Below are 27804 nucleotides of genomic sequence, written 5' to 3'. Positions count from 1 at the left end.
GCGTTTTATACTGCTAAAAACATTTACCAGTCTAGTGACCATGTGAACAACTGGCCAAGTAAAAGATTACATTAACCATGTAATCGCTCAGTGTATGGTTTTCATCCATTCAGTTTAGTAACAGTGTCTATGGGAGAACCATGAAAATATTGATGGTTCAGTTATAATGTATCTACTGTAAGGCAAGTATAAATTACAGTACAGTACTGTAATCATGTCCTTTGTCTTTTTCTGGATATTGATGTTGTGATCCTCTTACCAGGTTATCATAATATGTTACTGGAGTACTTCCTTTACTTTATCCTTTTCACCACTGGTTCATTGGCCTGTTAGCCTCTTTGGTGATGGTCACATTTTTTATCATTGCACTGCTGGCAAGTACTTGACATGTATTGGCTCCAGAATGTAGGCAATACAGTATATTAAGGTATAAAGAAAATTCATGATTTCAATAGTAAAATATTTTTACGTCACAAATACTGTAATGTACTCCTAGATTTACCAAATTACCCTGTGCTTATAAGTTAGAGAACAACATGTTGCAGATTGCCACAGTATAATCTGTGTGCCAGTACCATAATCTTGCTGTGATACACAGCTCAATAAGTATGGTCCTTAAGGATATAGTGACACTAAGGGAGCTTCACATACCTTTAAACAAAATAAAGAGGTGAAGCAGTTAAAATATTATTAGTAAAATATTAATATTTACTGCTATAGTTCCCTCTATTTACACTTCTAATAAAACAGCATTCATATAAATGTACATGAATGGTCCTGTCAAATTTTACCCATTCAGAAAGTGCATTATTATGCTATGCTTTTACTTTTATCTTCTTCACCGATTGGCTCGTTAGCCACTTGGTCAGCCGGTCACGTCTCTGTTATACTGCCAACGGTGTGCAACAGAGACGTGACTGATCGCCCAAGCGGCTAATGAGCCAATCAGCGAAGAAGATGATTAAAGCAAAAGTATAGCATTATAATGCACCTTCTGTTAACAAACAAGAGTTTACTTCGGGAACGTTAACTCAAGAGTATTAAACTACAGTACAGAGAAAAGCACACAAAGCCCTTCCAAGCTATAACTACAGTAAATACTATAAAATAACAAGACTACAGTACAGAAATATCATTACCATACAAACATACAATTATTTCATCACTGATGGGGGTTTACACTATCACAGTATTATATGCCTTTAACCAATGTCAGCCACTTCTATGAACACCAATCCTGACTGACTCACTAAGGAATTTTTTGACCAGCCTGCAATGACACAGCTATTGACCAGTTATTCGTCACTCTTGATAAGTATTTACCTCTTTGTATTTTGAGACTAGCATCATTATCTTCTATGTACTGTATATGCACCTTCATTTGTGCTAACACCTCACTCAAATGTAAGTATCCCAGTACCAATATACACAGTACATGGCCTCAAAACTGACCCCAAATTTCCTACCACATAAAGGTAACCTCTTAGGTCACAAGTATAAACTGGGCTTTAATTTATTTCCATACATATAGATAATGTATTCAATCATATTAAATATGAAACTGAATAACTAAAGTAAATATAAAGCGGATTTTTTAGATGATAATTTACAACTGAAATAATTTCCTATCATAATTAGCTGTGACCGACCACAGGACGGCTGAATTCAATGTGCAAATTTTAGTAGCAGCAAAAAAAAAAAAATAATTAAAAGCTAAAGAGAGTATAATATACCCATCTTATCATCTAACTACAGTACAGTGCATACAAAATATACTCATCAAGGTCTAACTATACACACACTGTACTGTTATTATTATTCAAGAGGATGGTGGTGCATTTAAAATACTCTAGACTATTTTCGTCACTTTTAAACAATGTAAACCTTTGGCACACTTTCACTTTATTTTATCCTCTTTGAACACACTCGGCAGAAATGCAGTAAGAAGCCCTCACAGCACTTCCACAAGAATATTTATGAAGAATAGGGAATCTGTTGCTGTAATAAAAATGATTGGCAACCATACTTGATAACTAGCAAAACAAAAGAAGTTTGGTTGTGAATGGATGAATGAAAAGATGACTGAGCTTGAGCAACGCACTAATACACATCCAACACCCAGGTTTCAACTTCATCAGAGCAGTTATTGTTTTTTCACCAGTAGAGCTCATAATATCTAACCTCTTGTGTCACCAGTGGTAACTCACGGTACAGTACAGTATGTAACCTCTTCCTCTGATGTACTCAGTCATTGAGGTTGCAGCTACAAAACTATAGAAGACTTAATTTAACCTGCCTGGGAATTACTTGTACAATATTTGAAAAAAATGACTGCTTGTTTCTAATAACTAAATAACTAAGTACTAACCTAATACAGTATCACAATTTTCATAGTCCTTTATGATTGCAACTTTACTAAGATAGTGAGAATTTAGTTTGATAATGAATCTATTAATTCATCAACACAAAATCACAGAAAAAATACTATTTGAAGTTTGAAAAGTGAAGTACATGCAAGTCAGACAGAGTCCAGGTCCAGTACATTTTGCTAGTTGCTAGCATTTGAGCCAATGAGGTGACCGCAGTATTCCTAGAGGTCCTGTTTGACCAATGGAAAGGCCGTTCAATTCCTACAAGTCTAAGTGACTTCCGCATAAAGGCAGGCCAGGACAACTCTCAATCACTCTCCCTCCTCAACTACACTCTCATCCAGGGACACAACTCTTCTACAGTACCAAGGTAACCACCTCTCTTACCTGTTTCTGTGATACCCATGGCAGCCACAAGACTCCCTCCAATAAAGTCCTGACTTTATTGAACCAACTCCTGTTTGTACATTTCATAATATACTGTAAGTCATTATTGCAGCGCTGTGCTTAGCTTTTCTCCTATTCTTGCCTAACCTTGCGGAAGAGAAAGAGACTGGATTACTAGTTGTTAATTCCTACATTACTAGGGTCAAGTGTAAAATCGGAATTTTTTATCAAAACATATACTGTACTGTACTGGTAGTATGAATATTGTTTTAAGCTACAAAAAGTAACTATGGTCAGGTGTAAAATATAATAGTCTGATCACAACACATGACAGGGGTCACAGCACAAGGCTGATGAAGCTACAAGCCCAGAAAATTGTGAAGGCAAACTTTTTGCATTGTGAGAGTTGTGAACTTTTGGAACAATCTGCCAGTGTTGAGATGGCACCAAGTGTGAGCTCTTTCAAGACCAGACTGACCAACACTGGCGCAGGTACAGATACATTTAGGAGCCAGTACATGCCCAGTACTTGTCAACAGTGCATAACAGAGATGTGATCGACTGCCCAAGCGGCTTATGAGCGGATCGATGGCGAAGGGAAAAGGTAACAGAAAAAGTTCATAATATAAATTAGAACACATTCTAAAATACAGACTGGAGATAACTATTAAAATGTACGGTGTCCAGTCTTGTGAAAGCAAATTTTTTTCGATTTTAATAAATGTAATTTTCTTTTCAGAAATGATTGTTAAGAAAGTGTATTTATAAATGACCGCAAATCTAAGTTTTATAACCATACTTATCCCCCAACTCAGTGATGTTCAGTACAGTACAGTATATATACCTGTATAGGGTATATAAAAATATTTGTTTTCAAATCCAACTCTATCAAAGATGGCTGCTAGAGTATCAGAATAACTTGCTGGGTTAAGAAACACATCATTATATCACTCATCATAATTACAAATTTAACTTTGTACCAAAAGAACTGTGATTTACCATCATTTGTACTGTGATTATAATTACAGGAGACAAAGATTTGTTTGGGGAGGACAATAAAGTGGCTTCATACATAATCTTATACTCTTACAGTACCTCCTGGTGAAAACTGAATTACTGTACATACATTAAGTGTAGTGGTTTTGTCTGCCCTCAACACTCTCCCAACAATAAGTACACTTATTTTAACACATTTTTCTATGTTTTGAAATTGAACTTACTTTGTGTTTCATAATTATTGCTTACCTATATGGCACTGTACAGTACAGTACAGTACAGTACATTATATAATTTTCTGTTCATTGGCTAAGCAGCATAAGTGTACTATAAAGCATGTATACCTTAACACTGCTGCACCTCACTGTACAGGTATTACTATACACTATACGTATGCAAGATGATAAACCAAAGTCACCTCTGAAAATACAAATTTAATAAATTCAAGAATCCTCACAAGACTCAATTAAAAAGGATCTGGCATGAAAATAATTTCTTTAACAGTTCACTCTACAGATTCTATAATATACGCACACAACTGATACTGTAATTATCATTAGCTTTATGCAGGCATTATAATTTAGTGCAAGAATTATCAGCAACAGTGGTCGGCTCAGGATGGGTCAGCACCATAATGGCATCGTGGGTTGAATGAAAAATGCGTTCGCGGGGAATAACTTTAAGAGTCCCACAGATTTCCAGGGATTCAAGTACACTTTCTGAAAATGAGATACATCTGTTGAGATTACATAGTCAGTAACTGTTAGCATATTCTACATGTCCCAGGATGGTCTGAATCATCAAACAAAAGAACTTCAATCATTTAGGGACAATATTCACAAGACTAACGTATATAAACGTGACAAACCTGAGGTCGCTGCCAGACATATTACAATTCCTGCTTTCTTGTAGTCTTTATACAGCTGAACCAAAAGATTTCCACCACTTGTGTCCACATAGCTGACACCACTCATCTCAATCACCAACCACTGAACCTCCTGCAAGATAATGTACAATGTAATATTTAACACAGTGCTGTACTTACATTATCATCAAAATTCTGTATGCTGTATTTGTTATATAAAGGAAAAACAAATCAAGTTATATACATATCATATAAGTGTAAATTTTGTTCTGTATGGAGAAAAAAGCCTTAGTAAAGCAGTGGCGGATCTAGAAAAATATTTTTAGGGGGGCACTCTGATGTGTTGGGATTCAATGGCGAGTGTAGTGAGCTACAAGCCAGGTCCATGGTACAATAAATGTGACATTGTAAAACTTACAGGAACAGCCAGGGTCACTTCCTTTGGTTTCTTGGTGCCGCTGAACTTGTTTTTGATGAAGGTGATCCCCTTACTGGCGGCCCCCTTAGTGGTGGCCTGATTGTTGTTGTCAGTGGAGGCACTGCCATTGACTTCCTATTGTTTAATCGATTGAGAGGGTTAGTTATTAATATGTTAGAAAAAAACGTAAAGTAATTTACTACAAATACGTACAGTATTGTAATGCTTCTTGTGAGGTGCATAAAGTGTTATTATGGTGATATATTGAGAAAACAGGAAACAACTCAATAAATTCTACACAACAAGTACCGTATAGCAAATGAAAATAAAAAATAATACATCAGGTAAATAAAATACGGTACTGTAAATTTCAAGTTTAACCTCGTTCATATCGGCGGGTGTTTGTAAGTCAGGGACCCCCTGTACTGTATTTAATTAATAATTTCAGGAGATATTTCCATTACTATATGATATTTTTACTTTAATGTCTCCCTGAGACAATAAATGCTATGATTGAAAAATAATATAATATCTCAATTGATGTACTGTACAGGACCTATGTTCAAGAGATACTGTATGTGTGTACAGTTCAAATCTTACCTTAGTTGACTGGCTGGCAATATCTGTTTCAGACAATTGTTTCTGGATTAGTGATTTAGTTGTGGCAATACTGGATGCATCTAGACCTGTCATAGACACCAACTGTAGTTGGAAGTATTCAGTGTTTGCAAAGTGCAAAGGCCCACCAAACTGGAAGATGCTCACTGTTGGTATTTCTACTACCTGTTTACAAGAAGCAAGAGTCAAGTTAATTACAGTTTATAGAAACTTCAGCTTAAACAGACGAGATTTCCTGATAAAATGTTGTTACAAAATAATGGATGAAATTTCCAGCTGATTATAGAATTGCTGTACCCTGGATATACTGTACAGTATTGCCAATTGGCTTTGATCTGTGATTCAATGAGTTAAAAACACTGAATAGAACATTAATGTGGTCCCCATGACCAGAATTAAATACCCTGTACGATATCCCACTTTACGAGATCGGGACATGTGAACAACCTGTATGAGAACCCCATCCTGTTAATACCGTCTCACCCACATGACACGGGGTTGTTGAGTCCCCTTTGAATAAGTGAGGGTCCGAGGTCCAGTGAGTCGACTATATACTACAGTATATTAATTTTAATTTACAGCAAAACCTCCATACTTCATAATTTGGCCATTTTCAGACATTCCTAACCTCAAACTTTGTATTACCTGAACACAATACTATAAACAGAACTAATATATTTAAATGTAAATAATAGGGAAGCCACCCACAACATGTTCTGTACTGCCCCAGACCCAAGTCTACCACTATTTCATGACACTGAAACAAATATCACCTACAGTAATAATCGTAAAATAATAATAATCAAATCCAACAACATTCAAAATAAAAGGCTTAACATGTATACTATGCAGATATATCTTTATTCTTTTACTTAAAAACTCACTATAATTAACTAACCATGTATAATTATACAAAATCCATTGATTACCGTAAATGATGAAACATTACAGGAACCCATAGAGTTGATGATCATTAATATAAGCGATATGGTACTTTTCAACTGGCCCACAGTTATATTGGCAGTACATCTCAAATAGATGTCATTCACAATATTGCTTTCCAGTTAGACCTTTCAACTTCTCCTCTGACTGGTGAAGACTGGTAAAACATGGTACCTGTACTGGGTAAGTGTTGGTAAGACTTATGGAAATATGGTCATCTCTTTACTTTATCCTCTTGGCCACTGATGAGTTGCTTGTACCTCATGTGTTAGTTTACTACATGTGCTGGTGTAACTCTACCACACTCATAAATCAATAAACTCTACTGTACCTAATTTTTATATTTCTCTTCTGTTTATGGTTCTTACAACAAGACAAACATTAAACAGTCAATCTAATGAAGCCACAGTTATAACATTAACCCAAAAATTCAAGAAACTTACCGCAGAATACTTCTTGACGTCCAAATACAGGTCGGTGTTTGGCACGTGACCAAGGCGTGCAGTTTTGGGTTGTTGCGTGCGGCTCAGGAGTACCACTAGGGATACTATAATGCCAATCACCAGACCATAGTCAATGTCGATGATTACTACGCCCAGGAAAGCCGAGAGCCATATCATTCCCTCAGTACGAGACACAACCCACACTCGTTTCAGGTCATGAACTTGCAAGAACATCCCCTTTAATGCTACTACAATAATGGCGGAGAGAACACACTGTGAAAAAGAAAAGAAAAGAAAAGAAAATTAATGTTTGTAACCATGACATTAATGTAGTCACCCATAGAATTCCTGTCACCTCTCCTAGCTACTGTTCCATAAACCACCACGATTCACTCATGAACCCGAAGCAGTAGATTATTCTGTCTATTAAGGCTTCAAATTCACGAGTCATTCATTGTTCAGGAGGAAAGACATCAAGACTATTGTGGGTCACTATACATATAAATATACTGTATTATAAAGGAAATTGAAGTAATGACATCTTCTGAAATACAAACTTTCAATAATTAAATAACCTGTGATAATTATATAACCTCTGATAATTAAATACCTTCCGATAATTAACTTCATCCTTCAAGTAAGAGGCAATAATGTCAACCTGTAGTGTGTTCTGTATAGTGACAAATATTAACCATTATTAAGAGTACTCAACCATCATTAAGAGTACTTAACTATTATCAATACTCAGCCAAATAGTACTCAACCATCATTAATTGTACTCAAACATCAGTACAAGTTCACAACCATCATTTAGAGTACCCAACCATTGAGTACTAATCAATAATAAATTGTACTCAATCATCATTAATTGAACTCAACCAACATTAATAGTACTCAACCATCATTAGCAAACAACTCACCAATAGTACTCAAGCATCATTAAGAGTACTCAACCATCATTAACAACTCAACCAATAGAACTCAAGCATCATTAAGAGTACTCAACCATCATTAATAGTACTCAACCATCATTAAGAGTACTCAACCATTAGTAAGAGTACTCAACCATTAGTAAAAGTATTCAACCATCATTAATAGTACTCAACCATCATTAAGAGTACTCAACCATTAGTAAGAGTACTCAACCATTAGTAAGAGTACTCAACCATTAGTAAAAGTATTCAACCATCATTAATAGTACTCAACCATCATTAAGAGTACTCAACCATTAGTAAGAGTACTCAACCATCATTAATAGTACTCAACCATCATTAAGAGTACTCAACCATTAGTAAGAGTACTCAACCTTCAATAATAGTACTCAACCATCATTAAGAGTACTCAACCATTAGTAAGAGTACTCAATCATCACTAATAGTACTCAACCATCATTAAGAGTACTCAACCATTAGTAAGAGTACTCAACCATTAGTAAAAGTATTCAACCATCATTAATAGTACTCAACCATCATTAAGAGTACTCAACCATTAGTAAGAGTACTCAACCATTAGTAAGAGTACTCAACCATTAGTAAAAGTATTCAACCATCATTAAGAGTACTCAACCATTAGTAAGAGTACTCAACCATTAGTAAGAGTACTCAACCATTAGTAAAAGTATTCAACCATCATTAATAGTACTCAACCATCATTAAGAGTACTCAACCATTAGTAAGAGTACTCAACCATCATTAATAGTACTCAACCATCATTAAGAGTACTCAACCATTAGTAAGAGTACTCAACCTTCAATAATAGTACTCAACCATCATTAAGAGTACTCAACCATTAGTAAGAGTACTCAATCATCATTAATAGTACTCAACCATCATTAAGAGTACTCAACCATTAGTAAGAGTACTCAACCATTAGTAAGAGTACTCAATCATCATTAATAGTACTCAACCATCATTAAGAGTACTCAACCATTAGTAAGAGTACTCAACCATAATTAAGAGTACTCAACAATAATTAACTGTAGTCGACCATTATTAACTGAACTCAACCAACATTAATAGTACTCAACCATCATTAACAACTCAACCATCATTAAGAGTACTCAACCATAATTAAAAGTACTCAACCATTAATAAGAGTACTCAACAATCATTATTTGTACTCAAACATCATTAACAACTCAACCAATACTTAAGCATCATAAATATTACTCAACCATCATTATTTGTACTCAACCACCATTAATTGTACTCAACCATCATTAATTGTACTCAACCATCATTAAATATACTCAACCTTAATTATGAGTACTTAACCATCAATAATTGAATTCAACCAACAATTAAGAGTACTCAACCATCATTAAATGTACTCAAGCATCATTAACAGTATTCAACCATCATTAAGTGTACTCCACCATCATTAAAAGTACTCAACCTTCATTATCAGTACTCACCCATCATCAACAGTACAGTACTTAACCACCATTAACAGTACTCATCCATCATTAAGAGTTCAGTACTCACCCATCACTAAGAGCACTCAACACACAAACAGCACACAGTACTCACGTTAGGGAGGGTCTCAAACACAGGCCCAATAAACAATAAGACTATCAGAAGAAGGCAGCAGCATATTAAAGACGTGATCTGCGTTACTCCGCCCACAGCCTCCTGGATGAGTGAACGGGAGAGTGAGACGGCTATAGGGGCGCAGCCGAAGAACGATCCGAATACATTACTTATGCCCTGTGGATAATACAGTGATTTGAATTAATTTTCTATGTCTTCTGGTGTTTACGGTAGTTGATAATGTGTGTGACAAAGCTCTCTCTCTCTCACTCAATCTCTAAAATTGTAAGTGAGAATTGATACTGATAAGAGCTGTGGGTTACATTTTATTGATCTTTCCATGTCAGAGGTAGTGTTAAATTACTATGCAACACCTAGAAATATGAAGATTAGTCATTCTACTCAGTTTATTTCTCCTGATGATTAACACCCTAATGCTCCAGGTAGCGTTAGGGTATTTTTTCATCTGGAGAAATAAGTTGTATTACCTAACATTCATGTAAGAAACAAGACCCTACCAGTGCATAAAGTTCTTGAGTTGCGTCGACTTGATAACTGTGTCGCTTGGCAAAAATCTTGGCCATGGAGAAGGACACCGTGTAAGCCACAATGGTGATTACAATAGAGTCAACAGCCACGTCAGGGATGAGCTCAAAGGGCGGTGCTGTAGGTATGGGTAGCCTGGAAAGAAAAAAAAAGAGGAAAATACAGTAATACCAATAAACACATATTCTCAACTTGTGTCAATGTAACTAGAAAGTATTATACTAAATTGGTGTAAGGTAAACTCAAAGCTCAACTCTTAACTCTATTACTGTACTGCTCTTTTCTGCCAATTTGTAAAAAAAAAGAGGACTTTTCAGTTTATATGACCTTCCATAGGGGCCAGCTACAGTCAAACACTTATGACAGTTCCTGTAGGGGCGAGTTATTACACTGTATTTAAATTATATTGAATAAAACAAAATAAGAACGACACTTATCCACTGCGTCATTATTAACTCACCCAGTGGGAATTTCACCAACAATTCTGATGTCGTAATTTTCATGAAGGTGGCCGAAGTAGGAAGCTAATGTACCAATGATGACTGCTATGAGTTCAATTGGGATGGGGATCTTAGTTTTTGTACGGAACCACGGCTGCCAAAGATAAACAAACCTGACTGTTGTAAGAGTGAAATAATTTACATATTCTTATGCAACCTGGGCCCAAAAAAGAAAAATAATCACTGCACTGCATATAATTTTACAAAGCAGCAATACAAATAACAAACCATAACTAGCAATCCTTTATTATCTAGAAACTATAAATATTCCGGAGAAATAATTATTGTAAGACAAGTTCGTTAAAAAACAAAACATTATCAACTATACAACTACACACAATTTCAACTATGATTTTACAGGTATTTGGTTTGACAGTACAATACAATATGGTATATCAGATAAGAATACAGTATAAAAAATGAAAATAACAGGATAGATATTAACCTTTATGACCTCATTATTTAAAGCCAGAACTGCTATTGTTACTCCAGAAATCACCATGGCAGCCGGATTAGCAGCAAGCAACTGGCTGATGAGATCCCTATATGTCTGTAAAGAAACATGAAAGCAATTACAAAACACAAAAAATAATAAATATAAATTCTTTACTGTATTCAATATTACAGGTGAACATGATAAACAGTACAGTACTGTATTCATTCCAGTAATTATCAAACTACTTTCACCCCCCCCCCATATATCGCTGGTATATACTGCAACAATTGTAAGTTGAAAAAAATATTAATAAAAAGCATATTGATTTTTTTTGTACCGTAATATGGTAAGCTGCAAGTTGATTGAGAATATCTAGCACTTCAGCACCTCAAATAAGATATGAACACCTGCAGTTGCCTAGCTTATACTGTACTATAGATGGACAACAGATAAATTAATAGAAGTTTACAAGCACATCAGAAGACATTATTCATATTATGAGTGGCCAAATTTGAATGTAAAAAATAAATAAATAAACCCTCATCAGACATAAACAATACATGTAATGTATAAACTTACATATATGATTTTAAATGGGCCACTGTATCTTGGTACTTTTAAACCGAAGAGATATTTTATTTGTGAAGTCAGAACATGAACTGCTGCTCCTGTGGTGAATCCCGACACCAACATATCCGAGAGAAACACACAGAGGGTTCCCAGCTGCAGCGCACCAAGCACCAGCTGTAAAAATTATACCGTTATACAAGAGTAAAAGTCTGTGAACCATAAGTTTATTTTAGCTGTGTTGAGAAGCTTTATGAATATCATGAATATTAATCCTGACTGGCTAACTCAGTCATTTAATATCATTGCTGCTTAACATCCAACCTTCATTTTCTTTAAAAACAAAAACAAAACAAATACAGGAGAATATTTCTAAAGTTAATTTTGCAGGGAAATTTGCTCAAGAATGTGCATGTGAAATTTTCATGAGAAAGTTTAGATTTTTTTTTCATTTAATAATTCTTTGAAGTTTATAAGTCACATGTAGTGACCTTAATATTCACGATGAGTTACCGAAAAAAAACTATCTGTACAAAATACATTCACTTGAGAAAGACGTTGAGGACTATCGAGCATGTCTTAAGCGGGCTGGGTTTTGGAAGAATGCTGTTACTGTACAAAACTAAGAATGACGACCAGCTTCACCATTTACAGTTTAATTTACCCTTTCCCCAATTCACAAATATTATCATGAATGTGCATTATGGAGCTTCTATATTGGTACTGTGTATGTGTGACACCAGTCATGTGTGTATAACAATAGGAAAAAATCAGTACAGTACTACAAATGTGTTATTTCAGCATTTCTGCAATAAAGTTATAACAACGATACAGTACAGTATTGTTATATCATACCCCTATTATTCCATTCATCAGCGCCACAATTGCTGCCACTTGGTTAGGGGTGTAAGTTGGTTCCTCAGTTGAGTTCCCAGCAAGCAATGCATCTGGATCTTCGGTTGGGTCTGTAGCGAAGTCTCCTACAACTTTTCCCGTCATCAGACAAACAACAGCAAAGGTCCCTGTGAACCACAAGAAGGAAAGTAGTTACTGGGGAGTTAAAAAAATGCTTTCATACTTTAAATGGAAAAAACTCTTAATTCTAATCTTTTTTTTTGACAAAGTAGATGGAACTGCTAGACCAAAGCCTCACGGAGACTTAAGAACTCTATTGTAATGAGAGAGATAAAAGACTTTCACACTACTTCAAAGTTTATTGAGAGGAAGTTTGACACACTTACCCACGGAACAGTGATGTGAGGTACCAAAGATTATGTACATAAGGACAGGGAAGAAGGCCATGTATATGCCTGTGATGGGAGGCAGTCCACCCAACAATGCATATGCCATCCCTGCCAATTATAACCATTTTAACATTAAATTACAGTATCAAATGATTAAGAACAAATATACAGTGAAATGTTTTATTTTCTAAATTGTAAAAAAATTTCTTAGAAAGATTTAAACGATTATAAGGACTAATATGCATATACCACCCAAAAATTTGAAAATATTAATACAATATTGTAAATTTTACAAAAAAAAAGGAGCAGAATGGTATTCATTATTTAAAAATCCCAAGTGCGTAAGCTACAGGGAACTACAGAACATTTATAAATAGTGTATACCCTGCATGTATAATATAATGTGGTAGAACTGACCTTGGGGTATGTGCATAATGGCTACCGTGCAGCCAGCCACTGTGTCACCAAAGAGTGAGGATCGTATGCTGTAAGCTGGCAGCCAGGTTAGGATGGGCAACCGATTCGTGATGGTGGACAGTATGCAACTCCCCGAACATGCACATGACTCTGCAACTTTAGTCTGGACACTTTCCAGGAAACCTAAAAGAAAAAAGTGAAAAAAATCAACAGTACTCACGTTAGCTCTTTCCCACACAATCTTGGATGGCCAGGCAGAGCTAAAAAAAAAACACAATTCCCTTGCAAAATACTGCACTCATTCAAATATAAACCTGAACACTAAGAGTTCAAGTTTACATTACTCACTACAGCATCTCGTCTTTTTAGCTAAGATCAAAAGTAAAAGGCCGATAAGTGGCGAAAAGGATAAATTAAAGCATAATTACGAGGTCTGTGTGGTGGGCGGTAGTCGTAGCTGTTGGCGCGCTGAGTGACGTTGAGTGCCGGTCTCATTACACACATCTCGCACCCTCCTCCTCCTCCTCCTCCTCCTCCTCCTCCTCCCGCACCAGTGTCACCATGACTTTCGCCGTGACCCATAGTCGACAGAACGGTGGCACGCGACCCCACCTCACTGTGGAGAAAAAGATAAAACATAGATAGATAGAGATTTTTTGGACGTTTCTGGATCACATTCAAGAAAAATATTATTGATTTTTTTTTTACTGTAGAAGAAAATCAGTAATAAATAGGTCTACCAATATGACACCTTAATTATTTTATTATTTGTGTAATATGGCGCTAATTTTATGGTGTAACTTCATTATAGGAATTTTGTACCTATGCTATTTGCCTAACTCTGTACAGGGTATTCTTTGCTTATGATTCTGAATATTTTTTTCCTATTTTGAATCTGGTTGAATATAATCCTCCCTCATTACATCTTATATGAGTTTCACACACACTTGTTAATACCGTATAGTGAACGAGATGTATTTTACACGGGAAGTATTTTACACAGACAGTATATCAGTATTGGTAAAATTGTGGTAGAGTTAAGCCACTTTATTAGTAAGATTAAATAAACCTTCCCATACAGAAAGTTGCTTCAAATTCATCGGCTACAAAATCTGACGAAAATGAGAAACCGTTTTAACTTCGTTTCTATTGGCTTCGCTTCGGAGATTAAAAAGGAACAAATAATTTTTTCTCAATATAATTTTATCATATTATCACTTAACATAATATATATTCACGCATAATAAAAGATTTACGCTCAAATTGCAACCAAATATACTGTATTTTACAACACAACAAAACAACTCACCGTATCACACCATAACCCTTCCCACTCCCTTGCTCCCCCGCCCTGTTGGGGTGGCCGGTGAAGTCTCCTCTCTTAACAGGCACTCTCATAGTTCATAATACACAACACTTAATAGTTAAGTACTGGTAGTAATACTGGTATGAATAACTTGAGGTAATTCCAATTCTTTGTTTAAAACTGTTTATAAGTTCCGTAGCTGGTGCTAACAAAGGTTCGTTGTTTTACGGACACACACTGTTCAGCCAGCGTTCACGACCTCTCGGGCGGTCCGGACAGAGGTGACTAACTCTCCTAAGACCCTCAGAGAATTGTCATAAGGTTACCCACTAAAGAACGCCCACAAAACCAAATAAGAAGGTCGTGCTGGTGCGCGGGGTGTCCTGCTCACACGAACAAGTAAGCGTGAAGGATAATGGGGAAGTTAGGTTTAAACTTTATGATCAACACGTGAGCACCGCTGTGGAGGGTCTGAGACATTTCATGCTGTTACTCCTATATTTAAGGTTAAGATTTGGGAATAAATTAGTTTTTGTTCGAGCAGACATTCTAATGTGATGTCGATTAAATTAAGATAAAAAAAATTGTCAGGGACAAATTTTACCTCAGGAAGGCCCAAGGCTGAGTTGATGCCTGGAGATAGGTGAATGTGGCTGATGTGGAGTAAAATAAATAATCCTAGTTTAACATTTTCTGAGAGTTCTGAGAGTGCACACATAAACACAACCTTAATCGGAACTTGAATATTTTGTGAGTGATGCACAACTTATTTTGGCAGAGACTATATTAATTTTGAGTGAGTGTTTGATCAAATTTCCGCGTTGAGAATTAGGTTAGTATATGCTATAATACGTTAAGTAACGCTTAGTCTTCAGTTTTCTATGGTGTCTGGTTTTACTTACATTCTCACACAACTCTAGGGATCGCTTACGTTTAAGTTACAGTTGTCTCTTACATCACACCGACGAGAAAAGATTTCGCTGGAACAAATTACCCACAATGGAAGGATTTTCGCGCCATTGGGATTCGATTGTGGACGCTGACTCGACAATAGCTCACCTGAATCCATTCAGATTTGGACCTTAATTTCATGTCTGTCAAGTGAACGCGTGTAGTGAAGATACTCAGGATATTATGATGGTGTGTTTGAAAGTGATTTTTATCTGTTCTAGTTAGCGTTAAACTGTTAGGTGCATTCTTATACCTTCAGTTAAGAGGAACAGTCATCGCTCCTCGTGGGTGAGAGCACAGGGGTTAAAAAAAATAAAATAAAAATCCTCTTCGTCAACCAGTTAATAAAATTGACCGACTCGGGCCAACTCAGCTACACACTCTATAAACTTTTAAACGCGTTCACAAATGTTTAAACAAAGAAGGTGATATTGTAGTGGAAATTTCCCCTACAACTACAACTGCCGTTTGTCTCTGACTAGCCGATTTCGAAACCCCACAATATACGTGTTATATACCTCACCGAGACTGATGTCGCAGACTGATCAATAATATTTGGCGCCAACGTTTGAGTAGACATGATGAAACATGACCTCGAATTGACAGTGTAAACATTTCAGACATATTTGTGTTGGTTACAAAATATATTCCTTAATTCAGTAACAAAAAAATCATCTATAATTATTTTCATATCAAAGAGAAAAATTAAATCCGAAAAAAAATCAAGACTTTACATATCAAACATAATTAGGTGAAGATTATCATTACACTAGAGGGTGAAACTAATCCCCATGATTTCTTATTAGGTGACCAGAGGGAGGAAGAGGAAAGGAACTGAGAAGGGGTGAAGAAAGTGATTTGTGTTTGTGACCAGTGTTGCTGAAGGTTGATAGAGAAAAAACAATATAATGCCAGCACTGGGTTAAGGGGGCAAGGAGGTTACCAAGGTTATGTTGTTTGACCATAGGTGTCGCTCAGGTAAGGGATTCAGAGCTATCTTATCTAACCTAGGTAGGAAAAAAATTTAATCCACAAATTTAAAAGGTGTTTCTGTGATCACAAGGAGAGTTACTACGTGGACCCCCCCACTTCACTCAGGTGTATTGGTTAGGAGTCAAGGTGAGGTGTTGTCTAGTTATATATAGTGAAGGTAATCCACTTTATATAACGCCTTTAATGGCAATGTTGACCTTGGTGAAAGGTTGACACCACGATTGAACCATATACTGTGTGTACTTCCGCTTCCTCTCCACATACTTCCTCATACTAACCACATACTGTACTTACCAGATACTGCCACATATTGACGATATACTGAACACATACCTGCCTTATACTGACTACAACCTAACCTAACCTAAATTAACCAAATATCGCATTAGGAATATAATATGACGAGGAAGTTAAGGTAGAGAGAGAGAGAGAGAGAGAGAGAGAGAGAGAGATGTCAAAGTGTGGTCGATGGAAAAATTCGTGAAGTGAAGTAATAGCGGCACCAACCGTCAACCAACACGATAAACACGCACACTGATAAATTATGAAACATCACGATTGACGATGTGTACCAGAAAAAACACTTATACACTTCTCCTTGTTGCGCACTGATGATATTCAATACACCTGCTTACCACACCCACCTGCAACCTAAAAAAAAATGAAATCCTGAAAACAATTGGATAGGCTACGTAAACAAAACTCAAGCAATTGGAACCCAGGTCAATATTCTTATGACCTTACTAGGGTTGTTTTCGAGAAGGGATACAAACACCCCACACAAGAGATGATATTACTCAAACTGGACAAGTCATCATGCACATCAGGTACTAAGAGATGCTCCTACATGCAAAGAATGACGGCCGGGCCTGAGGGGGTAGTCTACAGTACATACGGAAGGGGCTGATGCAAGAACAGACTTAAGTGTTAAAATAGTCGGTAAAATTATCGTTTCGGTCATCCACGTATTTGGAAGTTGTTCAAAACACCAAAAAAGCATAGGAAAAACATAATTTCAATCTAACCTAATCTAACCTAACCTAACCTAACCTAACCTAACCCAACCTAAACTAAACTTAAAATTCTAAAATTCACTGGATGACCGAAACGACAATAATACCAAATATTATATATCAAATGAGATACTTTGGTCATTAAGGATGAGGGGATAATAACAGAGATATTAATGGGTAAAGATGAGGGTAGGAGGCAGAGACTGGGATGGATGAATGAAATTAAAAACTGGGTCCCTAGAGAACGTTTAGTGGTGGGCTGTGGTCGCCAACCTTCAGATGTGACAGCAAACTTGAAGACCAATGAGGAGGCGGTGACAGTCGTATATAAACAAGGCCAAGGTTAACAAATACCAGATAAGGCTCATAACCTCCGGAAACGTCATAAAAAAGTTTGATAGTGTCACTCGACTAACGTAAGCATGCTAACCTAACCTATCCTAGATTAAGTTAAGTATGCCATCATAACCTAACCTAACTAACCAAACCAAGTGCTGTTGTTAGCTTGGCAATGGTAGTACAGTACAGTAAAGAGTAAGTTAAGGATGTCATCCTAACCTAACCTAAACCAAACCTGCCATTACAAATCCCCCCCCCAAAATCACTCACATTATAAAGAACATCAAGAGAAAAATTGAAACATCACCGAAAAAAAAAAATCCTCGCGCGCCGTCACATTCAAGGTCGCATTGTTACACTCTTGGTAATGCCTCTACCTAGTAACTCACCCCGTGCAGACCGAGTCACGACATCTAAACGCTTCTGAGCTTCACCTTACACAAGGATGTAGGGGGGGAGGGGCCGCCAAAAAAAAAATAACAATAATAATAATAATCCCACGTGATCACTACAGATATATATCTTTCTTGTGAGTGTGCATCAATTCAGAGACACCACCACTACCCCAACGCCACAACCACCACTATCCCCCCAGCGCCACCACTACCCCCCAGCGCCACCACCATCACTACCCCCAGCGCCACCACCACGACTACCCCCAGCACCACCACTACTACCCCCAGCACCACCACCCCCAGCACCACCACTACCCCCCAGCACCACCCAGAAAGGACACGTATCGCGGGTAACACTTGCAGAGGAGGTGTTCCCCCAGCAAGGAGTCATGTGGTGGACCTACTATCACTAGGTTATGTCAAGTCAGTGGTTCTATATAGTTAAGTCAGTGGCGAAGTGACGATAAAGTAGACAAAACTCTTCATTGTTGTATTAGTGTGTGGTTGTGCTGGACAGGACGAATTACAGTAGTTAACCCGTTTTAATATGATAAATCACCACAAGCTAGAGGGGCCTAAAGGACAAACTATACCATTACTTTATGATTTTATTTCCCGCTTACAATAATGCGATTGACTTCATTATGTAGTCTATCGGAATAAAACTGAACGGCTGGGAGTGAGTGTAGACAGTGTTACCAGGGCGGCGTCTGCTTCTCTGGCGTAAAATCTGAGATCGAGTTGTATGGAGTTTATTAAGTCTAATTCCTTCCCTCTAAGTAATATGAGAGTCTTATATCATTCAACTGTAACCACTATATTCCAGGTGAATTTGCCACAAAGTAAAAAAAAAAAATATTGTAAGTTATTGTAGAAGATTTATAATTTAAGACCGTATGTTAACCCGGCAGCCGGTGTAGTAAACTGGCGGAGAATTTTTATCAAGGGATGAAATCTTGGGAGGCGTGAGACGAGAGGCGGTCAATCACCAGAGCTGCTGACCTGACAACCTGCCTTATAGGTCTCCTCCACACAATGGCTGACCGGGTTAGGCCTATTTTTCAGTGGAATTTTCTCCAAGGGGGTGAACCACAACACTTGTTACACAGTGATTATTAACTAACCTGTTTACTGTTACTCTACCACCACACCATGACGTCCATGAGGACCACACCATGACGCCCATGAGGACCACACCATGACGCCCACAAGGCTTAAGAACCAACTTTATATATCACTCTATAGCTTTTTCTTCTCCATTCATTTTTTTTTCAATCAATATTTTGGGAAGTGAAAGCGTAAAACATTTCAATTTAACTCATTAATTTAGGTTACCAGCCACACCCAGAACTAGATTTACTTAATCAACTGGTTAACCTGACTTAACTGATTTAAGCCAAATTTAACCTGATTTAATTTTAAGATAATTTATGCAAATGTCTCGACTTTCTGTAACTTTCGATTTTAAACAGAGAGAGAGAGAGAGAGAGAGAGAGAGAGAGAGAGAGAGAGAGAGAGGTGTTGGTGGTGGCTGTTGTCTGAAACTTTGTAGAATATAGTGAAGATTATTGTGTGTACGTGGTAGGTAGTGTGTACGTGGTGACTGTGTTTGTGGTAGGTGGTGACTATGTGTACGTGGTAACTGGTGACTGTGTGTACATACATGGTAGTTGACGATCTTGTGTAGGTAGCACATACTCTATAAAATAAATTAAAAACTAACATAAATAAGTGAAAAAAAAAAACTTTGAAAACGGAAGAAAAAATTAAAGAAAATCATTATATCTTTTAATGGTCGTATCTTAATTAATATATAAATATATCATATTACCAAGAAACTAGGTAACGTAACCCCCGCTGCTGGAGATATGTGTGTCTGTGGGTGGCGAAGTTGAACAGCTGTGCACGGTCGAGTCTAGCCAAACATTTCATAAAACATCTTCACACAGAGAAAACGAAACATAATAAAACACCACACACAATGTTTACTTTAGTTTAACAGCTGACTGACGTTTGCTGCATAAAACCAAACTAGGGAACACAGTCACAGGAAAAAGAATCAACTAACCTAACCTAACCTAACTTAACCCAACAGGGAAAGTCAACTAACCTAATCCAACCTAACTTAACCAAACCCAACATAGACAAATAAAGTCAACTAACGTAATCCAACCTACAGTAACTTAACCTAACCCAACATGGACAAATAAAGTCAACTAACTTAACCCAACATAAGGAAATAAATCAACGAACCGAACCGAACCAAAACTGATATATTTTTTTGTGGCATTTTTTTTTATCCCGGTCGCCCCACGAGACACCACCAGGAAGACATAATGAGACAGTGTATAAACAAAAAAAGAAGCTCCACTTGTCATAATTTATTTGGCTTGACGACAGACAAGTAACAAGTTCATTCAACACCAAGGGAACCAAGTGGTTAGGTTAGGTTAGGTTAGGGAAGTAAGACAGGTTAGGTTAGATTAGGTCAGGTAGGTTAGGATAGGTAGGTTAGGTAAGTTAGGATTGGCAGGTTACGTTAGGGAGGTTAGGTTGGGTTAGGATTTAAATAAACTGCAGGGGTGGTCTGAAAAATGGCAAATGAAATTCAACACCAGCAAGTGCAGCGTACTTAATCTTGGAAGAACAAATACTGTCAATGTATACAGCCTTAACAACATCAACCTAGAGAAGTCGACTTGTGAAAAAGACTTAGGGGTACTTGTAAGCCCGGACCTACGGCCTAGAAAACAGTGCGTTAATGTTCGAAATAAGGCAAACAGAGTATTGGGTTTTATATCTAGGAGTGTAAGTAACAAGAGTGCAGAGGTCTTATTCAACTATATCTTGCGCTAGTCAGGCCGCACCTCGATTATGCGGTTCAGTTCTGGTGCCCCTATTATAAAATGGATATCAATTCACTGGAGTCAGTGCAGCGAAGAATGACGAAAATGATTCCGGGACTTAGAAACCTTCCATATCAGGATAGGTTAAAGAAACTAAACTTGCATTTCCTAGAAAGACGAAGAGTGCGGGGAGATATGATAGAAGTATTTAAGTGGGTGAAAGGAATCAATGAAGGGGGATATAGATAAAGTTCTTATAATATCCGAGCAGGATAGGACTCGGAGCAACGGATTTAAGTTGGATAAGTTTAGGTTTAGGAGGGAGATAGGAAGGAACTGGTTCACAAATAGGGTGGTGGGCGAATGGAACAAGCTTAGCAACTTTGTAGTAAGTGCTGGAACGCTGGAAAGTTTCAAAAGGAAGCTGGATAGATTCATGGATGATAGAGAGTGGTAGTAACTCTCGACAGGAGCTGCCATGCACAGGCCAACCGGCCTATTGCAGACTCCTTATTTTCTTATGTTCTTTTGTTCTTATGCAGGTTAGGTAAGGTAGGTTAAGTTAGGTTTCGTTATGCAGGTTAGGATAAGTTTGGCAGGTTAGGTTGAGTTAGGCAAGGTTATAATAAGTCTTTTTGCCTTATCCAAAAAAAGTGGTTTGTAAAATTTTCACCATAAATGATTCTTACAAAATCTCAAGTTTAATCTATTAATAATGTTTCATTTAGGTACCTTATGATGTCTTTACCCAGCTGAGAGACCCCCCTGGCTAGTCCCTGTATTAAGTCAACAATGTCATTCAACTCCACGACCTGATCCAACATTATCCCGGTCAAGAAAATTTGTACGAAAGACGCCAACTAGTGAGCCGGGTTAGATCTTCATAATTAAAAAAAAAAAAAATCAAAGACGACCCACGTTACTGGTCTTCATAATTAACAAAATATTAACAAAAGATAATCCTTATAAAACCTAAAACATAACGGTTGTCGTAGCATATGATAAATGTGTGTAAATGAGGAGCCTAGCCTTGTTGCTACGTGCGGTGTTAGTACCTACAATCGAGTCTTCACCCACACCTTAAAGACTAACTAATAACACAACTCACTTCGACTGTCACTTAATAAAAAATAAAATAAATAACTAAAAAACTTAAAAAATGAAAAAAAAAAATCGTCACAGTGTTATGGTAGTGAAGAACGACAGTGTTGTAAAGGAAGTAAATGACTCACCCGTGTTGGTATGGTAGTAAGCCTAGTTTCTTTTATACGAGGGCTGGAGCGAGGGAGAAGCAGCTTTACTCTTGGGTAGCCGGCGCGCGTCTGTCTGTCTGTTCATCGAAGAGCTATGCCTTCTTAGACTTTCGTTTGGTGATATTATTTTGATTTAAGATTCACAGCGGCGGACATATAGCCTTGCCAACATCGGGGGACGCGGCATACAAATAAATACTGTTTTTGTGCACGTAGTACCTGATCACAAACCCAGGGTAATTATAGCGTATGTATGAATGTATGTATGTATGTATGTATGTATGTATGTATGTATGTATGTATAAATGATATACACTTTGATCTCGTTACAGTAAACAAAGGAGTAGGGGGAGGATTGGAACAGACAACAGTAGCGGCAGAATGGCTGTGAGATGTGACCAAGAGGGAGTCCCGAGATGGTATGAGGCGCCTCCTCCACCACCATCTCCCTCTACAACTGGAGCACACACGCACATACACACACACACATGCACGCACTCAAACCACTCGCTTTGTCACGTACACACCGTTGTGATGGGTGGCATTTTATCATCATATTTATACACTGAATAGCTGTGAGTGTTGCGTGCTGTACCTGGTCACCCAACACCTACAGGCTCCATCAACCATCTTTAGCGACACACCTCATACACAGTGTTTAGTTTTGTCATTCATCTCACTCCTCAAACAACATTACACATACGGGGGTATTTTTTTATGGGTATGACTGAATTCTTCACCATAATCACATTACGAACCTTTATGATGGACACAAGTCTTTCTAATATCTAACCTAACCTAACGTAACCAAACCCAACATAACCAAACTTAACGTAACCAAACCCAACATAACCAAACTTAACGTAACCAAACCCAACATAACCAAACCCAACGTAACCAAACCCAACATAACCAAACCCAACATAACCAAACCCAACATAACCAAACCCAACATAACCAAACCCAACATAACCAAACCCAACATAACCAAACCCAACATAACCAAACCCAACATAACCAAAAACATAACCAAACCCAACACGTAACCAAACCCAACATAACCAAACAACGTAACCAAACCCAACATAACCAAACCCAACATAACCAAACTTCAAACCCAACGTAACCAAACCCAACATAACCAAACCCAACATAACGTAACCAAACCCAACATAACCCAATATAACCTAACCTAACGTAACCAAACCCAACATAACCAAACTTAACGTAACCAAACCCAACATAACCAAACTTAACGTAACCAAACCCAACATAACCAAACCCAACGTAACCAAACCCAACATAACCAAACCCAACATAACCAAACCCAACATAACCAAACCCAACATAACCAAACCCAACATAACCAAACCCAACATAACCAAACCCAACATAACCAAACCCAACATAACCTAACCCAACGTAACGTAACCTAACGCAATGGTAATAACATACATACAATCACCATATTCTTTACATAATCACAATCAAGTATCAAATAAACGTAAATCACCATAGGCTAGTCTCCGTGTAAATAAAATCCTATACCATTTACGCCATAAATATTGTTGTTAATTCTAGAAATACATTATAAACACTGTCGGGGTTGTAACCATGTGGGTAGCTGTCGGGATTGTAACCATGTGGGTAGCTGTCGGGATTGTAACCATGTGGGTAGCTGTCGGGGTTGTAACCATGTGGGTAGCTGTCGGGGTTGTAACCATGTGGGTCGCTGCCGGGGTTGTAACTATGTAGGTAACTTGAGGTTGTAACTATGTGGGTAACTTGAGGTTGTAACTATGTGGGTAACTTGAGGTTGTAACTATGTGGGTAACTTGAGGTTGTAACTATGTGGGTAACTTGAGGTTGTAACTATGTGGGTAACTTGAGGTTGTAACTATGTGGGTAACTTGAGGTTGTAACTATGTGGGTAACTTGAGGTTGTAACTATGTGGGTAACTTGAGGTTGTAACTATGTGGGTAACTTGAGGTTGTAACTATGTCTGTGTGTGTGTGTTTGTGTGAGGAGATGTTACATAATGTGGGGTGGTCCAGGATGAAGGTATTATATCGATAGAGAGATGGACACTGTAGCACAACATCTCGTGAACGTCAGACAAAGCAGGTCGATTCCTCCTTCGTCGCCGACCTAGTCCCACTGTCTCAGCCCAGTCCATTAAGCCTAACCAAACCAAATTTAATCTAATCTAGTCATAGTTAAGCTAACCCCAGTTAAGCCTAATTTAAAAGAAACCTGTTATTGCTTCCATTACCGTTACTTCTACTACTAATACCACTATTACTACTACTACTACTACTACTACTAATACCACTATTACTACTACTACTACTACTACTACTACTACTACTAATAATAATAATAATAATAATAATAACAATAATAAGAGCACAACAACAATATAATAACAATAAAAAATAATAATAATAACATTTTAACAATTCACCTCATTAACTAAAATAAATACTTTTAATATTTCACCTATCTAACTTTTTTGTTTGTAGAGAAAGGAGGGTGAAAGAAGATTAGAGGTGGGGGAAGGAAGTTATAGTTCGGAAATTGAAGAAGTTTAGGAGGAGGTAAGAGAGGGCGAGCTGACCGCCTAGCTAAGCTAATAGTGTGTTAGGGTTGAAGAACATAAGTAGAACATAAGAAAATAAGGAGTCTGCAATAGGCCGGTTGGCCTGTGCATGGCAGCTCCTGTCGAGAGTTACTACCACTCTCTATCATCCATGAATCTATCCAGCCTCCTTTTGAAACTTTCCAGCGTTCCAGCACTGGGTTATTTATTGTCTGTCGGTACAGCCACTAAACATCCTACCCTATACCATACATGGGTGTTTTAAGGGCCTTATTTCATATTCCGCTACGTCATAACCTAACCAGACATCCCCCTCCCACCCCCATCCCTGCCTCCCCTAACCCCTGCCACTCCCCCAACCCCCACCCTCTCCCCAGCCTGTCACCCCGAAAGGGAAGAGAACCTACGAACATTGACCCATGACGTCACAACTAGATTTCATTAATAAATTTTAAATGTAGTTGGTGAATTCTGTTCATTTTGGCTTCGTGTGTGTGTGAGAGCGAGAGAGAGAGAGAGAGGAGCGACCTTCCCATCAAACTTCACTATGCAACACCATACCATCACAACATCTGCGTCTCCTCTGCAACACTGGATGACTGAGCGAGCGTTTTGTACATCTTCACGATACTAACGTTAAGCTGGTGACTGCACGCATCTAGTTAAATCATCGTCTACAAAGAGTTAAATCATAGGTGTCAAAGGGTTAAATCAGCGTCTTCAAAGGGTTAAATTATTTTTGAAGGGTTAAATCATGGGTGTCAAAAGGTTAAATCATAGTAGTCAAAGGGTTAAATCAGCGTCTTCAAAGGGTTAAATTATTTTTGAAGGGTTAAATCATGGGTGTCAAAGGGTTAAAACACAATCGTCAAATGGTTAAACACAATTGTCAAAGGGATGAAAATATTTATGGACTTTTGAGATACCAAATAAACAGACGCTGCCGAGAGCCCTTTTGCACACGCCACGAAAACCCTGGCAAGACAGTAGAAGAGGGTTGGCCTCAGTAACAGCTTGAAGCAGGGTAATGTTATACAACACCACGTCCAACACACTTCAGGAGGTAAAACTCAAAGTCCAGTCCATTCCTTTCTTATTTCACACGCAACTTCACACACACACACCATTACACACACAAATTATGACACACACGAACTATAATACACACACACACACACACGCTCTAACACTATTTGGGGGATTGAGGATAGGAAAGGATAGGGTAGACTGGGATGCTTAATCTTTAGGTGAAATAAGCTAGGGAGGCGGAGAATCGTCAGTTCATCCCTTGCTTTATTTATTTAACTTTATATACAATGTGTAAACAAACCCAAAAAATTGTCTTTCCTAAATTGTTTATCGTGGATGACTAGTGTATTTCATTATTGAGACAACATGCTTCAAAAAAATACCGTCCCGGTTAGTTTTTGGAAGCGTAGTAATACTGTACATGACATAACAACAATTGAGCAAAGTGAGGCAGGAAGAGAAACCATAAAGCAGTGCCTGTTATACTCAATAGATATATTTACTATAATTACCTCACGTTTTTAAGGTCGAAAGATAAAAGGTTAAGGTCACATCATTGAGAAATAAGGGGGGGGGGGACGATTATCCGGAGTAAATTGTAATTAGGGTAACTACGGCAGACCTGGTCACGCAGCCATCTTTGTGTCGTAGTTTGAGTGAATCGGTATTCGGTAATGTCCAGTTAACGACAATATGACGAACAAATCTTGAGAATCTATTTACTAATGCCGTGGAACTTGCTTGCCTGTGTGTTTATGTGTTAATAAATAAATTCAGATATATTTTACAGTGTTAATTTTTTGCAACAACTGACACGTATTTGCGGAAATCATTTGTAGTATATAAACACACATACACACAAATGTTCGTAATATAAGTACCAGTCGACAGTATATTTCTTCATAAAAAAATATATATACTGTAGTATTTCACTGTATTCACTGAGGGGGCCACGAAACGACTGAGGGTGTCTGTGTGGCCGCGGGCGGGGGGGAGAGAGGGAGGGATGAAGAGAAGGGTGGGAGGGAGAGAGGGGAGAGGGAGGGATGACGGGAAGGGTGGGAGGGAGGAGGGGAGAGAGGGAGGGATGACAGGAAGAGGGAGAGAGGGAGAGAGGGAGGGATGACGGGAGGGAGGGATGGGAAGGGAGGGAGAGAGGGGAGAGAGGGAGGGATGACGGTTTCACCACACCTGTGCACCATTACTTCAAAGCGAAATGATTTAATATAGTAGTTTAGTTCTCGTGTTCGGGAGTGACTCAGACAAAAAAAAAACTCACTTGACGATAACACAAATATATTAACCGTTATTATTGTTTGATCCTGTCTTATTATTATTAGTTATTTTATTATTATTATTATTATTATCAACCATAATTATTGTTATTATTTCTTATTATTTTTCATTGCATAACTTCATCCTAACATCATAATCATTGTTGGTATTTATTTATTCATTACCTCGACGCAGTTACTTACGGAGCGTGACAGCCATACACAACCAAGTGTTACATAAGGAACTCGTTACGTAGCCACACACATTCATCACTCAGGAAGGTGTTACACTGTCCTGGCGTGTAGTTCAAAGGGTAATAATATATGTATGTGGATAGGTGAATTGGGTAGTTCAGTCATTCCTCACTCCAGCCTCTTTAACTTATACCTTCGGAATCGTTATACATACACACATCATTACTAACACACACACCATAACACACACACACCATAACACACACACACACCATAACACACACACCATAACACACACCTCCCCACTTAGTTATTATATATCATATTTATATCA

At 37.7% G+C, this 27804-nt stretch overlaps 1 protein-coding gene across 6 annotated transcripts in view; it reads right to left on the bottom strand.

Moving 5' to 3' along the window:
* Window positions 1–446: 446 nt before the first annotated feature.
* Window positions 447–27804, bottom strand: part of LOC121870019 (prestin-like) — a 46672-nt gene continuing 19314 nt past the window's right edge. For 4 of the 6 annotated variants that reach the window (XM_042371748.1, XM_042371744.1, XM_042371746.1 and 1 more), the window contains 14 exons: window positions 13705–13892; window positions 13277–13459; window positions 12857–12967; window positions 12471–12637; window positions 11628–11792; window positions 11058–11162; window positions 10573–10706; window positions 10085–10247; window positions 9567–9743; window positions 7039–7311; window positions 5636–5818; window positions 5036–5170; window positions 4621–4750; window positions 447–4471 (listed from right to left, as the gene is read on the bottom strand). In XM_042371748.1, coding sequence (XP_042227682.1) covers window positions 4326–4471; window positions 4621–4750; window positions 5036–5170; window positions 5636–5818; window positions 7039–7311; window positions 9567–9743; window positions 10085–10247; window positions 10573–10706; window positions 11058–11162; window positions 11628–11792; window positions 12471–12637; window positions 12857–12967; window positions 13277–13459; window positions 13705–13892 — 2260 coding nt within the window. In that variant the 3' untranslated portion in view covers window positions 447–4325. Of the gene's footprint in view, window positions 4472–4620; window positions 4751–5035; window positions 5171–5635; window positions 5819–7038; window positions 7312–9566; window positions 9744–10084; window positions 10248–10572; window positions 10707–11057; window positions 11163–11627; window positions 11793–12470; window positions 12638–12856; window positions 12968–13276; window positions 13460–13704; window positions 13893–14585; window positions 14841–22351; window positions 22786–27804 lie in introns of those variants that run through there. The other 2 variants (XM_042371749.1, XM_042371747.1) reach the window with 2 other exon arrangements.

The sequence above is a fragment of the Homarus americanus genome, unplaced genomic scaffold (genome assembly GCF_018991925.1).
Source record: "Homarus americanus isolate GMGI-L3 unplaced genomic scaffold, GMGI_Hamer_2.0 scaffold14467, whole genome shotgun sequence".
Taxonomy (NCBI): Eukaryota; Metazoa; Arthropoda; class Malacostraca; order Decapoda; family Nephropidae; genus Homarus; species Homarus americanus.
This window is presented reverse-complemented; position numbering and strand designations above follow the sequence as displayed.